The sequence below is a fragment of the Patella vulgata genome, chromosome 3 (genome assembly GCF_932274485.2).
Source record: "Patella vulgata chromosome 3, xgPatVulg1.2, whole genome shotgun sequence".
In the NCBI taxonomy this organism is placed as follows: domain Eukaryota; kingdom Metazoa; phylum Mollusca; class Gastropoda; family Patellidae; genus Patella; species Patella vulgata.
In genome coordinates, this window is record NC_065881.2 from 76571930 (window position 1) to 76588973 (window position 17044).

A 17044-nucleotide genomic window follows, 5' to 3' on the forward strand; every position below is an offset into this window, starting at 1 on the left:
GTGATAGTAAAATTGTATTAAAATTTGAATTTACTTTACCTCTTTCAGCTGATACGTAATACTGTATGATCGCGGTAGACGAAGATGTGCCGGTTGCATAAATATCGTCATACAGGGAACAGTTTCGATGAAAGCTTGTACACGAAAATGAAAGGCAACCAGAGCGCATCGAGCAGGTTTTAGCACAGGCAACTCGGCTTGTCCACGAACTATGGATGGCATTGGAAACAATTATTCCTTCCATATCCGGAACCCGAGTCCAGCGAATAGCCGTACACAAGTCAATATGATTGAGAATGTCTACTAATATAACCAAATACATTGCTGTTAAATCTTTGATTGTGGATCTTCAGTACTTTTTTCGTTTACGAGTGATAACCGCGAAGAGCTCGCATTTATATAAAGTCCCTAAATGGAAAAAGGCCCCCACATGCAAATAAAATGTAATGGAAACTGAATCAGAATCGAACTTGAAACCAAATCCAGTGAAAGTAAAATAAGAAAGAATCCATAACAGTGTTTTGTGGTTGCACAGATCCATAACATAAACTGATCGGTCATCAAATGCAGAATGTACGCACGATTGTCTAGAATGGTATTTATGTAACGTAATTAAAACTCTAAATGGACAGGGTACATCGACGTTTTGGAAATAATATATCAAATAATCACAATCTAGGAACTGAATTATTTTGGTAAGAATATAAATAGAGCCATAGGGAATTCTCCTATATTGTTATAGAAACAGTTAAAATGGCACTTAAGACCACAGAGAACCCCAATTTGGGAACTGATTTGAAAATGTTCATCGTGTCTTAAACATACATTATTCAAGAGCTAAATCTGCCTATTGCAGGTTTTTTGTCCTGGTTTCAACTCTCTAGAGCATGGATTTAAACTTCCGCGAGATTTAAAAATTTAACGATAAAATGCACAGTTTCGGTTGTCAAGTACCGTTGCCACGATAATGAACGAGTTGCGCTACATCTTCAAACAGTCATAATTTCGCCCATAATAAAGTAATTTAAATGAAATTTCAGTATATTCGTTTTTCATTACCTTTTTTATACTATTATATTAGGAACCTCCAGCTCTTTATCTAAATTTTAAGAAATGAAAGTATAGTTGGTTTGGTTATGTCTATGATAGACAACTAGACAAACATGTTTTCTTAAAGGAACCCTCGTATATAAGGGGGTCATGTACAACGATTTGTCAATACAGAACATAATTTGTATTAGTAGATCCATTATTTACTAGAATCGAGCACCAAGTAGAAAGTTAAGATTAAGCAATTCAGTTTTTACGGCCTCTTGAGTTTTTGTGCACCCTCTCATGAGAATATTCTACACAGGCCAAAACTTCTCTGTACTTCGGAAAGAGAACCACCTCTGAACGATCTAAATAATGGGTTTTGTCCTCATGCACAATAAGTGGTCACCATCCCACCCTACAATCCGACACCAAAAAGCCACGCCCATTGAAATCGTCTGAAGATATCAAATTATTCCAAAACTTTATCCGTGCTAAGTTAATGTACGCAAAATGATTTTCTTAGCAATTTCTTAAGAATACAGAATCAAATACCCATGGTAGATGATCCCATGGCTTCGATTCAATGTAAATCGGATTAAAATGAGAGAGATTTTAACGATCCGCCATACGACGTTCATATACTTTAATTGCCTTAATTAAAGATACATTATGTAAGATTTAGATAAAGAGCTAGTCATTCTTGTTATAATAGTTCGAAAATAGATAATGTAAAATGAATAATTTGAAAATTTCATTCAAATTACCCTATTGCGAGCGAAGATAGCCTTTGAAGGTTTAGCAAGAAATGAAATGAAATGAAATGGGGTTTAACGTCCTACTGTTTTGCTCCGAACTGGGCTAATGAAGACGGGCATACGCCATACAGTGTGCTATGAGGGTAATTTTGCCCGGACAGCGGCACTACGGCCTACTCTTATATCGAATTCCAACTGTCAAGGGATCTTTTACGTGCACGCCAATGTGTACACGGGACCTCGGTTTTTCGTCTCATCCGAATGACTAGACAGCTGTCCTTGTCAGGCCCTCCGTCCTGCATCACTGACAAGGGGAAACCACGCCAGAAAATCTGGATGAACTTTCTCGGTCAATGCAGGGATCGAACACCCGACCTCCAGGCTAGCGAGCCAGCGCCTTACCCTCTTAGCCACCGTGATCTTCAGGTTTGGCAAGACGTGTGCAATAATATCAACCACCGTACTGGTTGTTCGAAGCTAAGTTTTTCTCCTCCATTTTTAGCTTAAATTAAAATATGGCTGAACTGTTTTAATCTATTTAATATCGGATAAATCCGATGCCATCGAGATTTGATTATGGCCTGGATAAGTAAATTAATGTCTTATTAATAATTTATATAACATTTCAAGCCTAAAGAAAGACCTGCAATAGACAGAATTAGCTCTTGCATAATGTATGTTTAATACTGTTTAGAAGGATCTATTGAACAATATCCCTTTCAGCATCGATTTGGGTAATTTAAAAACTTTAAACAATTTTAAAGATATTCTCTCCACATAACCTATAACAATTCAGATACTATTAAATGTAGTCATTTGCAGGCGCGGATTTAAGGGAGGCCCCCCTCCCCCAAAGGAAACACTTAGCGCCCCCAAGGTTCACAAGAAATAATAAAAAAAATAATGTATAATGCCTATCTATCTTAGTCAGTTAAAATGATTTTTTCCCCCAAGATAAAATATCTTTGGCTCCTAAACCTATCTGATTTATGCTGTGGTATTAACGTAAGCCTTTATTAAGAAATAATAATAATTTTATAATATATATTAAAATATAATTTCGAATAGACCTATAACAGTTTTCAATAAACACATATGAGATTATTGATTTATCGTTTAACACACCAAACCATATGAGTAAATACTTTGCATATGGCATGTATAGTATTATAGGCCTTATTCTAATACCAAGAAATTGTCTATTTTAAGCGTTGATATTTTTTTATAGATAAGAGAGCTTTTCTTTCCGTGACATAAGATATTAAGTGTTTTTTATTTATTATTATTGTATTTGTTTTTGTTCTGTCTGTTAATGATTTGAAAATGGTATAATTTTTACTTGAATCATATGGTAATATATTAAACGACAACAAAGGGTTTGGTTTACTGGGGTTTTTGGCGGGCTTTTTTCTTGGAGTTCTAATTTTGGGCCTCAGCAAATTGGTAATATATTAAACGACAACAAAGGGTTTGGTTTACTGGGGTTTTTGGCGGGCTTTTTTCTTGGAGTTCTAATTTTGGGCCTCAGCAAATTGTATAAATTGCCTTAACGGGTGGAACATGGCTGTATTTCCCATGTGAAAAGAAATCGAATGAGAATTATTTTTGTGGATGATTGTATAGTAAAAATATGTGACCTGGGACATTGGCCGTATTAACATTATTCCAAATATATCTATATTTCGCAATAGATCGAACAACGTAACCGTAATCAGTGTTTGTTAATTTCGTGATTTTAAGTTAGCAGAGATTGACAGCTGTCCTAAGTTGAAACTGATTTTAGTTAAAATTGTCCCTAAAATAGTTTTTGTGAAACGCCACTATTTTAAGTTAAAAGATAATTGTTTAAATATTATTCTAGTGGATTTTATCTAAAATGCTTAAAATCGTTTTGTGAAACCCTGTCTATTTTAAGTTAGGATGAAATTTTAGTTTAAGACGATTTTAAGGAGATTAAATTTTTATGAAACGGGGCCCAGTGTTCAAGTTTTTTTTACATTCATTGTAGAGGTGTATTGTGGATGGCTCTCTAGTTTTGGCACCACCCCCTATTCCCAGCTTCTAGATCCGCTACTGGTCATTTGCAATGTACAAAGCGTGTCTCTTAAGAAATATGAATCCCAACGGAAACACTGCAGCCAAACCGTGTTCGAAAACTATTTTAGAGAATAGATTTAGCAACCCATCTAACGTGTTCTTAGCGTGATATCTGATGGGAAAAAACGAGCTATTACAAATATTTACTGTAAAGATTGTAATCTTAGTATTATCATCAATTAATCATGATACCATCCACACGAGTTCTAGTTAATGCTACAGGTACCTTGGTTGATCAATAACAGCTGAATATTTGATTTTCTCTTCTTGGTATATGAGACAACGTTCTTGTTTTTTGACAACAAAATAGGGATATAGTAATAATATAAGATGTCACGAACGGAGTAACTTAAAACAGCTTCAAAAAGGTGAATCATCGTTGATTTGTGTCATTTTATATCTTTATACTCATAATAGTTCTGTTTTTGACAAGGTACTAACGACACAGATCTCCAAACCGTTGACGCCGCAACAAAATAATCGATATTGGTGTTGCAACATAAAATTGAAATTTTTGTTTTTGTCTAAAATTCCTAAATTGACCTCTTAGCCTGAACTAAAAACCGATTATTTTTCTTTATGCCGTTCCCCTGATGTACCCTTTCACAGGTGTATCAAATCCTGCTATCAAGAACTAAACCTGTATGGTCGATATATCACGCCCAGTTTTATATCCGTTTGACAGCCAATATCAGAAATTAACGCAACATTTACAAATAGCGGAGTTCAAGTCTTCTTTGGGGATTGGTCAATCAGCAACAAAGTCTCTCGTGGGATGCCCATGAATAAACAAAAGCGAAAGAAAGAGGGGTGTTCTTCATTAATTATCGTCTTCAACCATCTGTCTACAGTCAATAGTAGAACTACGTGCTCATCATTAAAAGATCAAGGAATTCTTTGTATTTTAACACATCTACTTTAATCAGTTGGGATTTGGTCAAAAAAATATCACCAGAACACTCGGTAACTAGAGCTCATTTCACTTACTCTTTGATGGGTTAACATCCGTGATATAACGCTCTATGATGCATATATATGAATATAAACTTCCGCAGTGTTTAAATGTGTCTCTGTTTAACTAACTCCATCATCGTTTTTATATTTTATATTGTAACTACTTATCAAGTACTATATTCTGCGTTTTTTGGTTAGAAAATCTACTCTTCCGGCCAATAGCAAATACCCCCCTAGACGAACAGTTCCGATTGTACTATACAATTAAATCGTGGGTCATCAGCTTGATATACAGAGGTTAAAGGTCATATTTGCGGGGAGGGAGGAGTAAAAAGGGACCACCGTCTTTGTCCATATACCTTTGACTGTTTGTACACTATGTAACAAGTTTATGTTTTAAAAGTCCAATCTTACAACTTCATCTGTCAAACCTCTAACAAACCTCACCATGAACAGATTGGCTCTCGCCGTGTGTTTGATGCTCTACATTGGCTTATCAGTTGCACTTCGTAAGTTAATTTTATTTTAATTTTAACTAATTTTTATAAAAAAAAAAAATAATAAAATAAACCGCCTACCGATTGGGTTTTTATATTTAAAAAACTGGAAATCATTTTTTGGTTTTGTTCACTTTTTAGGATAGCTTTAAGATGTTAAAACTCGTATACCATAGTTAGAGTTAATAGAAATCTAATACTAAACATTTAATTCTAGCAGTTATAAAACTAATATACTAGTTATACAAGAAGAGAGAGAGAAATGCGGTTTAACGTTCACTCGACACAAACTAGGTCATTTTGAGATTAACACATGCGCGTAGGGTCTTTCGCAGTGGGAGGAAACCGGAAGACCAGAAGTCTTTCTGTGGGCCTAAAATGTTATATAAATAATTAATTAGACATTAATCAACTCACCAAGACTATAATCAACTCTCGATGTCATCGGGTGGCTGCGATATAAGTAAATTTAAATACGTTTTATGGTCGATACGGTTACCTTAAAAAAGGGATAATCGACTTTGTTTATTATCGTAACAACGATAATAATGACAATCGAGGCAAAGCCATAATTGTATCGCCGAGTGAAGTAATTTGCCTGAAATTTTCAGAATATTCCCTTTTCAATATCTATTTTGTTAACTATTATAGCGAGAACTGTCTGCCCTTTACCTATTCTTAGCTAATGCCACCTTAATATTATGTAACTTTTTAGTGCTTTTCGGAAGTCTAATTTTTCACCCTTTAATCCACGTACCCAAAGTCAACAAACCAAAATATCAGCGGATTTAGTTGGATTAAAAGAGGTACCGAGGTACCGTGTACACATTGGCGTGCACGTTAAAGATCCCTTGACAATTGGAATTCGATATAAGAGTAGGCCGTAGTGCTGCTGTCCGGGCAAAATTTCCATCATAGCACACTGTATAGCGTCCGGAGCAGAACAGTAGGACGTTAAACCCCATTTCATTTCATTTGTATAGCCTGCGGATAATTCTCAATCCATTTGTCTTGGTAAATACTTAGACGAATATTGTAGCTTTCGTTGCATTTATAAAAAAAAAAAAAAACTCAAACGAAGACCAATGGCTTTAAGGTTGCGTATTCACATTCTATGATTCACGAATTTAATACAATTAAAAAGTTGGAAGAGAAATATTTGAATTATTTTGTTGACGAACTGACTTAAAAATTATCCGTATTTACTTACTCTGTTATTGTAGGTTGGTGTGAATCCCCATCGTCAACTTGTCGTCTTTACACATTTTTGGCAACACTATTCTGTTTAAATTATGGGAGTTGTTTCAAGCGTGAACAAATATAATTAAACCCCATTTTCTGCTAAAACCTGTTTTCTTTTGAAAGTTTTACTTATTTGTCAATGCAGTTGATATTTACTAACACACAGTTTAAAGGTGCTTTATCATTTTTTAAACGAAATGAAATTTTGAATAGTTGTATATTCAAAATAGTTATAGACTCTAAATAGGCCATTTCGCAATATAAACCCAGCTGTCCTTCAAGCCGAATTGTGAACCACGGTGGCTCAGTAAGGCGTCGGCACATTACCCGACGGGTCCCGGGTTCGATCTCTGTTTCCGCTGAAATTTTCCACCGTGGTTTCGCCTTGTCAATGGTAAAGTACGGAGGGCTTGGCAAGGAACAGTATCTGATCGTTCGGATAAGTAGAAAAAAAGGGCATAACGTAAAATAACCTTTGGCAGTAGTTGGAGGTCGACATTGGCGTGCACGTAAAAGACCCTTGACAGATGGAATTCGATATAAGAGTAGGCCGTGGTGCCGCTGTTCGGGCAAAATTTCCCTCATAGCACACTGTATGGCGTATGCCCGTCTTCATTAGCCAAGTCGGAGCCGAACAATACGACGTTAAACCCCATTTCATTTCATTTCATTTCATTTATATCGAATTCCAACTGTCAAGGGTTAGTTTACATGCACGCCAATGTGCGCACAGTATCCCTCTAAGACAAAAGACAAATCTATTATCTAAATGCGTCTACGTCAAATATACCGGTATTTGTGTTACTTTGTAGATGATGTATTCCTGATCTAATCAACTCTATGTGTGAACCTGTTTAGTCTACAATTCCTTTCTTTAATATAATCAATCTTTAATAACATAAAAACCCTTTGAAATACTGATAAATTCGATTATACCATTGCAAAACAAACGCATTCTTCGTTTACCAGAATTAGATAATACTGAAAGGATCATTTTTATTGTTATACGTCATGTAAACGTATGGTTACTGAGGTCCACGTGTTTTTGCGCCCTTTACTTCCGTTTGCTTAAAGTTGCGAAATGAAATGAAATGGAACGGGGGTTTAACGTCCTACCGTTCTTCGTCGACGTGGCTAATAAAGACGAACATACGCCATATAGTGTGCTATGAGGGAAGTTTTGCCGGGAAGCGACACTACAGCCTACTCTTATATCGAATTCTTTTAAATGCATGCCAATGTGTACACCGTGATTCGGTCTTTCGTCTCTTGCCAAGCCCTCCATCTTGCACCACTGACAAGAGTTGAGGCACGCCGGAAAACCCCGATGAACTTTCACGATCGAACTCGTCTTACTCACTGAGCCACAGTGGCCCCTTAAGATTGGTAACACCATGTAATCAGTATTTTATTGTAATAAAGATATATTCTAATGGTGTTTGATTCTGTTCATCCTATTTTTTGTTACAGCTTGTGAAGTTGTAACGAATGGTCGAGGAATATGTTTCCAGTACAACTGTCCTTCAACACACAAACCACTCCCGTCCGGTTTTACCAATCCACATATCTGTGTCAACAGTAATTTCTACCCATCGGTCTGCTGTGAACCTGATCCAGGTATTTGAGTCTTTTCTAGATCACACGATATCCTATTCATTTGAAAAATTTTGCGTTATACCTTTACATTTTATAATATACATTAACGCAGTTTTTACAATTTTCTACGAAATCAAAAACTAATATGTGTTAAAGAATTCAGCCTTTTTATAGGCTGGGAATTAAAATTCCTGTACAATTTATTGGCTTTGAACCAATGAAATGGCTGCACACTTAAAACATTTTAGTTTAAGACCTCGTAAATAGGACCACTGATTCTTACTGTCATGCAGTGGCGGACTGGGTCTGAAAATATTGGTTGCCAGGAGACCGTAATAGAATTGAAGATATAATAGAACTTTTATAATATTTTCATGCTAATAATTGTTTTCTAATATCTATATATATTTGGATAAGTTATATTTTAAATATATTGTCTATAGTGTCTAAGGGGGGTCACATCCTCAGGGGCCCACTTGCCATTGGGCAAGCAGACAACCTGGCCAGTCCGCCACTGCTGTCATGCTCTTACAACACAAGGATGTTCTTGCACGGGATCAGACACCAGGAGAGTCAGCATTGAACATGCAACCACGATTTGGGTCAAATTTAGCTACATTTTCTGGATGGTATGTATGCCCTTACTGGGAGGCCTGGTATCACTCATTTGGAAAGTGAAATTAACATAGCTACCAGTTTGGATGTACCTTCTTTCCGTTTGACTTAATGTTAACCATTGGTAAGGTTCGTGTGTACTTGATATATATTTGATTTGCTTGTCGACAAAATTATTTTCAAAATTCAAAAGTGCAATAAACATCTGTCATCGATGTGAACTGGTTTTCAAGTAATTGTAAAAATATCGGCGAGTATCCGAAAACATGCTGGAAAATAGGGTATAAACTGACTTTCGATTTTCACAAAATCATTATCAAAATATTTTGTTCAATAATATAAAATCTATTGCTGAATTCGTAAACACCCTATGGTGAAATAAAAGTATGCAAGTCAATATATATTTGTTTATATTTCCAAATAAGATATCAGTTAATGTAAAGTTCACATAGATCTCGGAGCACTTTAGGGATTTCTTTTTTGACTACCTTTTAATCCGGATGCTCATTGGTTCAGATAAACAGTAAACTAGAACACATATTTATGTAGCTCATTCTTCTCTGTCCACGAATTAGAAACTGCATACTCTCCGTCAAAAACACTACGATTGGGCAATAAATTCAAAGAACATTCTAATGATTTCAGATGCTTTCAAAATGGCGGTGAATAGTCAATTTTTTTACCAAATTTGCTCTATTTGTTTTAATTGTACTAGCAACGCCTTTTTGGGCAATTTGCTTTTAGAAATGTCGACGTAACAATAAACTCACATTTCAATAAGAATTTTCTCGGATTCAGATGACCAAGTAATTTAGACGGTGTTCTTCAATATAATTGATCCAACGTAGTCCCGTTTAGGCAAACAATAAACAAACATGTCAGTTAAGATTTTATTATTATTCTAAACGATTGTTATTTTTTTCTGCTTTTGTATTCCGTTTATAATTTATTAAAATCAATGCGTTCCTGGTATAGATCGATGGTACTGGATTGTATTTATCTTATGCAATACTGAAATATAATTTTTTTCAGCTAAAGTAATAAATAACCCGTACACCCCATACTACCCATACCCATCTCCATCTCCATCTCAACCTAATGTAGACGGCATCTGTGGTATATCTAAAACCCAGAGGATATTAGCTGGTACCCGTGCTACTCAGTGTGCTTGGCCATGGCAAGTGTCTATCCGAGGTAATACCCAGGGTACTGGATACACCACCTACGAAAACAGTTTACCTCTTTGTGCTGGGGTCCTGATTGACAAACGATGGGTTTTGACTTCTGCTTATTGTCCTCTTCTGTAAGTATTGTCATTCTAAAGGTTAAAAAATATATGCAGTGCTGTGTATCTGTAAGTTCGATAGGGTGTTTTTGGGTTCGATTGAGGATTGAGACCAACGATAATATTCTTTTGGCCGTGGTTTGGTGGAACTGTAATGTCTATTAATGTTAGGACAGCGTTATTCGAAATCTCAGTCTTTACGAACTAAAAATATGTCTCACGTACTTCTGTAGAATATATTAATTAAAGAAGTATTGTGCGAAATCCAAATTTGCTAATTCATGACGTTTTTCTGACTTTAAACGTTATATTAGACATTTATCCACAAGACAAGCCCCAATCGACTCTCTAGATAATCGGATGGCTTGGATATTGATTGGATTAGACAATGCTCGTCATATCCGCGCTAAACGCTTACATGACCGGTCATGACGAAATATTTGCCAAAAATGCTTGACAATAATGATACACACGGCTTTATATTCTTGCATGTTAAAAGTCTTATTTAGATTAAAAGTAATACAAATTTGATAAAAAAAAAAATATAATTGCATCCACTGCTAAATTCATAATTTCCATCAGAATAAACTAATTAGGCAGAAATGTTTAATATATTCATTTTTCATGATCTATTTTAAACTATTACAGCAAGAACGACCAGCTGTCTTTCTAAATCTCGAATAATGCATCTTTAATAAGCGAATGCCGAGCTATTATTAGACTAGATTATTATGGTTTTCTGCAATTTCTGCCATTTTGAAATATTGTTTTGTTTTTGTTATCGTGGTAGAGCTGGATTTGGTAACGGTGTTACTGATGTATCGAAGAACTTATTGGTTGTGGTTGGAGAGAATAATATCGATAAACTGGAGACAGATCCTACAACCAGACAACAACAAGAACAAGTTTTAACTGTTAAGAAACATTTCCTCCACCCGCTCTTCAAATACAGTGTTCCCAGTGGATATCCAGAACTTCTTAATCTTAATGGCGAGGAAGTTGCTCGTAAGATTTAAGTTTTGAATTTCTTTAGCTCATGTTTTGCTATAGTTATCTTTAATGTTTACAGTCCCTTTTCTGTACCCATGCAACCCTTTTCCATCACTTGAATGTACATCTTTTGACATTTTGCTTCACGTTTATAGTGGCACTTGCAAATAGATATTACCGTTTTAAATATAGAGAGAGACATGGGGTTTAACGTCCACTCAACACAAACTAGGTCATTTAGCGACTAACATATGGTTTTAATTTGATTTCAATTACTCGCTTGCGCGTAGGGGTCTTTAGCAGTGGGAGAAAACCGGAGGACCCGGAGAAAACCCACGAGGTTGGACAGGCTACCCTACTAATTGTCACGTACAACCGGGGATTCGAAAACCACGCCAGTTGACTCAATGACAGGCCTTATGATACAGCGCGCACGTGCTAACCATTTGGCTACCCCCCCCCCCCCACGTTTTAAATAGCAACCCCCCTTTGAATTACATGCACATATAAGTGTTCAATAGATTCTACTATCTAATGTATCTTTAAGTAAAACAATGGAAGAAGTGAGAAAATAATCGATATCGGATAACTAACTTTACGTGGGTATAGATTTAATTTGCGTGAACAAACCATTAAATCAATTTAAATCAGAGATTAAGTCCTGTGTAGGGTGGCTCGGCGGGTAGGACGTTGACCCGCTAACCTGAAGGTCGGTGTTCGATCCCTGCATTTGCCGAAAGAGTTCATCGGGATTTTCCGGCGTGTTTCCCCCTTGTCAGCGGTGCAGGATAGAGGCTCTGGCAAGGGACATAATCGTTCGGATGGTATGATAAACCAAGGTCCCGTGTACACACTGGCGTGCACGTAAAGATTCCTTGGCAGTTGGAATTCTGTATAAGCGTAGGCCGTAGTGCGGTGGCTGTATGGCACACTGTATGGCGTATGTCCGTCTTCATTAGCCAAGTCGGAGCAGAACAGTAGGACTTTAAACCCCATTTCATTTTATTTGCTTTGTAGAGAACTCACATCACATCAATTTAAATAATTCAAATCCTAGTTCTTTCGGGAATGCATGTAGTTATCTCTTCCTGATAGCAACATGTTATTTGCAATGACGTTTCGATTTCGCTTTATTTTTCAGCCTTTAACGTTGCTTTGTTGCAACTGAGTCAAGATGTCCAGATTACAGAATGTCGTAAACCAGCATGCCTGCCTGCAGTTAATCCCACCAATCCTACTTACCCTACCAGTCCTACTTATCCAACTTATCCTGCCAATACTAATCTCCGCAGCAGTGGTGAATCGTGCAGTAGAAAAGATTGTTACATCGCCGGATGGGGTCTTTATGATAACACTAGTAAGTCAATGACTAGCTAATTAACAATTTTAAAAGCCCCAAAAGTTTCTGTGGCCAAAAATAAAAGAAAAAAACAATTCATATTGCAACAATAGATTTATTTTGATGGGCGTAAGCTAGCGACTATTTTTAAACACCTGCCAAAATCGAAAGTAGCTTTAGGTCCGATATAAATAGACATTGAAATCAATTGGCAAATCGGGCTTACATCCAATACCCCTACTCGTTCCTCATCGATTAACCTTGTAAAATGATGGACTAGACAGATTTCAACCAAATTTGGTAGGTATGTTGACATCCACTATCAGTCCTTCGTCCGTCTATTAATATTTTTATACAATTTCGACTCATTTTAACATATTTGACAATTTTAATCAAGTTGGTAGACATGTTACATATCTGGTTTTTATGTTGATTTACATTCCGTATTAAAGATTTAATACATTTCGGTAATGAAGATATCAAAAATGGGAATACTATTGCATAATCTAGCATATTTTTGAAACAATGGCCCGACAAATCCGAGATATGGTATAATCCAACGAAACACTTCGAGAAATAATATGATGAGTATTAATTATGATAATATTTTACGACAATACACGGGAGTTGTTTCCCCTTAACTGTTCCCCTTTTCTAATAAACCGAGTAGAGAGATAAAATGTAATTAAATAGTAAATATCCTCCTTATTATCTTTTTAACAAGCTCTACGCGATCGTACTACAGGGGTCATAAGTTTACTGTTTTTTTAACTGGATTTGAACAAGACGTGTTAAATAAATATACCCAGAATATTGTGACAGTCTGTGAGGACCCGTGATAGAATTAAAACCGATTAAACCCTTTTTTATAATCAAAGAACAGCGACGCGTCGTCTATGTGTGATACCGTGTCAGCATGTCTCCGTCAATTGTTAAATTTTCTTTATTTATTGTGCGCATTTCCTTTTGTCGCAGTAAATGCATCAACTATTGAAAACTTCTAAAACGTGCGTTTAGAATTGCATTCTGCTGGTAAACGCCTACATATTAAATAAAAACAAGATGACCAATATCTTAAAACTTAATTCAAAATAAATTCTCTCGGTTGTTTATAAATTGTTGTGAATATTAGTAATTAATTTTATATCGATTAATAAAACCGGTAGTTCATTTTTTTTTTTTTCACATTCACACCTGTTTTAGTTTCCGAATTGAATTAATCAAGCTGTAGCAGCATCGGTGTATCCCATTCAATTAATGTTATTATAGCGTTTGTGATAATCTATTCTGTATAAATAAAATCAAAGATGAGTGTATGTTTGTTCGCCCATGACGCTTTGTCGCCGCAACCCATCCCCACATTTGTGGTATCACTGTTAATGTTGGACCGTGAGCCGAACTGTTTTACTTCTATTAACGGTTAACTGGAGGTAACTATGTTTATTATGGTAATTAAGTATAATAATAGTAACGGATGATGTAAGCTATTGGTAAAGCATGCAAGAAAGGAAGATAGCGGGTAAGAAGATCTTGGGGCCCCGGGTAAAGCCGGGTATCGTGCTAGGTATATTATAAATCAACAGTTGATGCAGAAACGCAATCAGTTTCAAAGAGGATTACGAAAGTCTTCAAATATCTCTGTAAAAAGATGATTACCCTCAACACGTGACGTCTCATCACGCGGCGTCAATCATTGGCTCAATGGCGCGTGCATTCGGGCGGAATGGAGCCTTTTACTCATTTAATACCCATTTACACTAAATAGGAAATAATTTTTACCTACAAATACCCCAAACGTCATTATTTATTTTTCTAATACATATAGATAAATGTTTTAGAATTTAATTTGTCGGAGGAAAAAAGTTAATATTTGTGGCTCATTAAGTCGCATCGATGTCATCCTTATCAGTGATTGTCGCGGCCTAGCGAATATTCACTGCTGATCAGTGTGGCAGAAACGCTGCAAACTCAACAAAGGGGCGAGCAAACTGGCAACTCGTTCTCCCGGAAAGATCCAAGTTACTAAGATGCGGTATTAGTATGCAATTACTTTATTTTTACCTTTCAGCCTATTCTTCTTATCTGTTACAAACACAAGTTAACCTATTCCAAACCGAGGTCTGTGACGCCATTGCTAGAGCTACTGGTAAAGCAAAGAGACCAGATGGTACCCTTTGTGGCGAACCGCTTTCTAAGGGCAATGTTCCATGTACTGTAAGTTTGTTTTTCGTTCAAGAAATTGTTCCTTTTTTGTTTGTGTTTTTATATTCAGCCGATGTTTTACTGTAACTTTTCAGCTGTAATACGCTTAAAATGTTAAACATATTTTTTTTTTCGATTTTGCATTCTACATTTTATCTGGGGTGATTTGATTAAATCGATAAACTAAAATTATGAACGCCAATGCATCCCTCGAACAACGTGATACGATTAGCAATTGTCACTTACACTTAGGGTTAAATCCGATTTAGCTTTTTCTTGTCTTTCCTTGTATCATCTCATTGTATAAACAGTATAAATCTGATATGGTCGTTCTTCAGCCTATTTTATATTATCACACACGCCAAGATTTTCGGATATAGGAAGAAACAATATCTTTGAATGTATTTGCAGGGTGATAATGGTGGTATGTTGGTGTGTAACGATAATGGACGATGGACCCTCAGAGGAATTATTTCAAAATCATTTGTTGAATGCAGTGATAAGGAACCAATAACAGTTGCTGATGTTGCAAACAGTCAGATTCGAACATGGATTGACTACATAAAAAATTCGAATCGGGCTTACTAAACCATTCACGACCTCAGAGAGAACTCCTTTTTATATAAAGTTAACTTATACTAAACGGAAATCATTAATATAATCAAAATAATATTGTACATAATATATTTCTAGTTCTTTCTAATGAACGTTGATCGTTCTATTGCTATCATTAACATCCACCGCAGGACCTGCTTCAATGTGCCTCTAATCTATGATAATACTATATTTTAATAAAATATTTTGTATAAGCTATGGTTGTTTATTTCTGATACTGGAGTAGTGTCCCCTGCATGTGACTTTGTCAATGTTGACCTCCTAATGAGAGAGAGAGAGAGAGAAATGGGGTTTAACGTCCACTCGATACAAACTAGGTCGTTTCGGGACTAACATATGGTGCAATTTTATTTCCATAATTCGCTTGCGCGTAGGGGTCTTTAGCAGTGGGAGGAAACTGGAGGACCCGGAGAAAACCCAATAGGTTGGACAGGCGACCCTATTCCTAGTCACGTACAACCGGGGAATCGAAACCCCGCCAGTTGACTCAATGACAGACTTTATTATACAGCGCGCAAGCAAATTATTGAAATAAAATTGAACCATGTTTTAGTCCCGAAATGACCTAGTTTGTGTCGAGTTGACGTTAAACCCCATCTCTCTCTCTCCCACCCTAGTGAAATATAGGCCGGCCTCTCTCTCTCTCTCTCTCTCTCTCTCCCTCTCTCTCGCCCTCTCTCTCTCTTTGATTTTTTTCACCGCTTAATCTGCGCTATTCCAATCGATTGTTTAACATTTTAAGGAAACAAATCCATATATAAACGGTATATAAATGAAATGAATTGAAATGAGGTTTCACGTCCTACGGTCCTACTTTTCTGCTCCAACTGGACTAATGAAAACGGGCATACACCATACAGTGTGCTATGAGGGAAATTTTACCCAGGGCAGCGGCACTACGACCTACTCTTATATCGATTCATCCAACACGTACAGGATATGCTGCCTGTTTTATGGTCTGCGGCAGATACCAAATCTTGCTCAATGTTCAATTAATCCATATTTTGAATAATATTCAAAATCGCGTGGTTTTAAAATAGAGTTACTTCCCTTGAACTGTAATGTCAAATCGTGAATACTGGAATGACATTTGACTTTTGTCCACTCAATACTTCGGTCATTTCCATGGTTACGTATGCAAAACGAGGCGGGGGATACGCCCACTATTCTTCAAATTCCAACTGCCAAGGGTTCGTTAACATGCATGCAGTTAATGTGGATAACTAAAGTTGACTTATACCCCACAGTCGAAAACCCTAATGATTAGAAACCGGACTTGAAAACTCCCGATAAGTCGGTCCATTGCCATGATCGCTTGACTACCGTGCCCCACCCCGCCAACTATTGGCGTTTCATTAAAACTAATTTGCATAAAAACCATTTGAACTAATTGTTTTTAGGTGCATTTGGTTAGTCCAAGTTCAAAGATGATGAGAAAATCACAGAGACCCATTTCCCACCAAAATAGATTTTAAAGTTACCATTAGTAACAATATATTATTACAAAACTTCACGTTTGTTTGGACACGTTCAGCTTTTTCCCAGTAAGATGGGAATGGTCCACAACCAATAAGGGATAAATAAGACCGAATCTACTTCCTTGTGAACGTCACCATGCTTAATTGTTAACCTTTAACCTTTAAATGCTGACCATCATCTTCGTTTTTATCTGAACAAAAAGTTTAATAGATAGTTATTTAAAGACAATTATCAGCTTTTGATTCAAATCAACACAGTTAAATTTTCCCTATGACGTAAAGATAGGCGCACGGGGTTTCACGTCCTATATTTTCTGAACTGTAAGCACGTGACAATGTCATAA

General features: G+C 36.4%; 1 protein-coding gene across 1 annotated transcript; it reads left to right on the forward strand.

Moving 5' to 3' along the window:
- The first annotated feature begins 5139 nt into the window (after nt 1-5139).
- On the forward strand, nt 5140-15384 carry LOC126816782 (chymotrypsinogen A). Its single transcript, XM_050543498.1, has 7 exons — nt 5140-5350; nt 8051-8197; nt 9824-10094; nt 10867-11081; nt 12208-12423; nt 14474-14619; nt 15019-15384. Exons 1-7 carry the CDS (start codon nt 5290-5292, stop codon nt 15193-15195), a joined length of 1233 nt encoding a protein of 410 aa, XP_050399455.1. The 5' UTR covers nt 5140-5289; the 3' UTR covers nt 15196-15384.
- The last annotated feature ends 1660 nt before the right edge of the window (nt 15385-17044 follow it).

Coding starts and splice junctions, on each gene's coding strand:
- LOC126816782 (XM_050543498.1), top strand. CDS start 5,290: ATGAACAGATTGGCTCTCGCCGTGTGTTTGATGCTCTACATTGGCTTA. Junction 5,351..8,050: donor TGGCTTATCAGTTGCACTTC/GTAAGTTAATTT, acceptor TTTTTGTTACAG/CTTGTGAAGTTGTAACGAAT. Junction 11,082..12,207: donor TAATGGCGAGGAAGTTGCTC/GTAAGATTTAAG, acceptor TTTATTTTTCAG/CCTTTAACGTTGCTTTGTTG.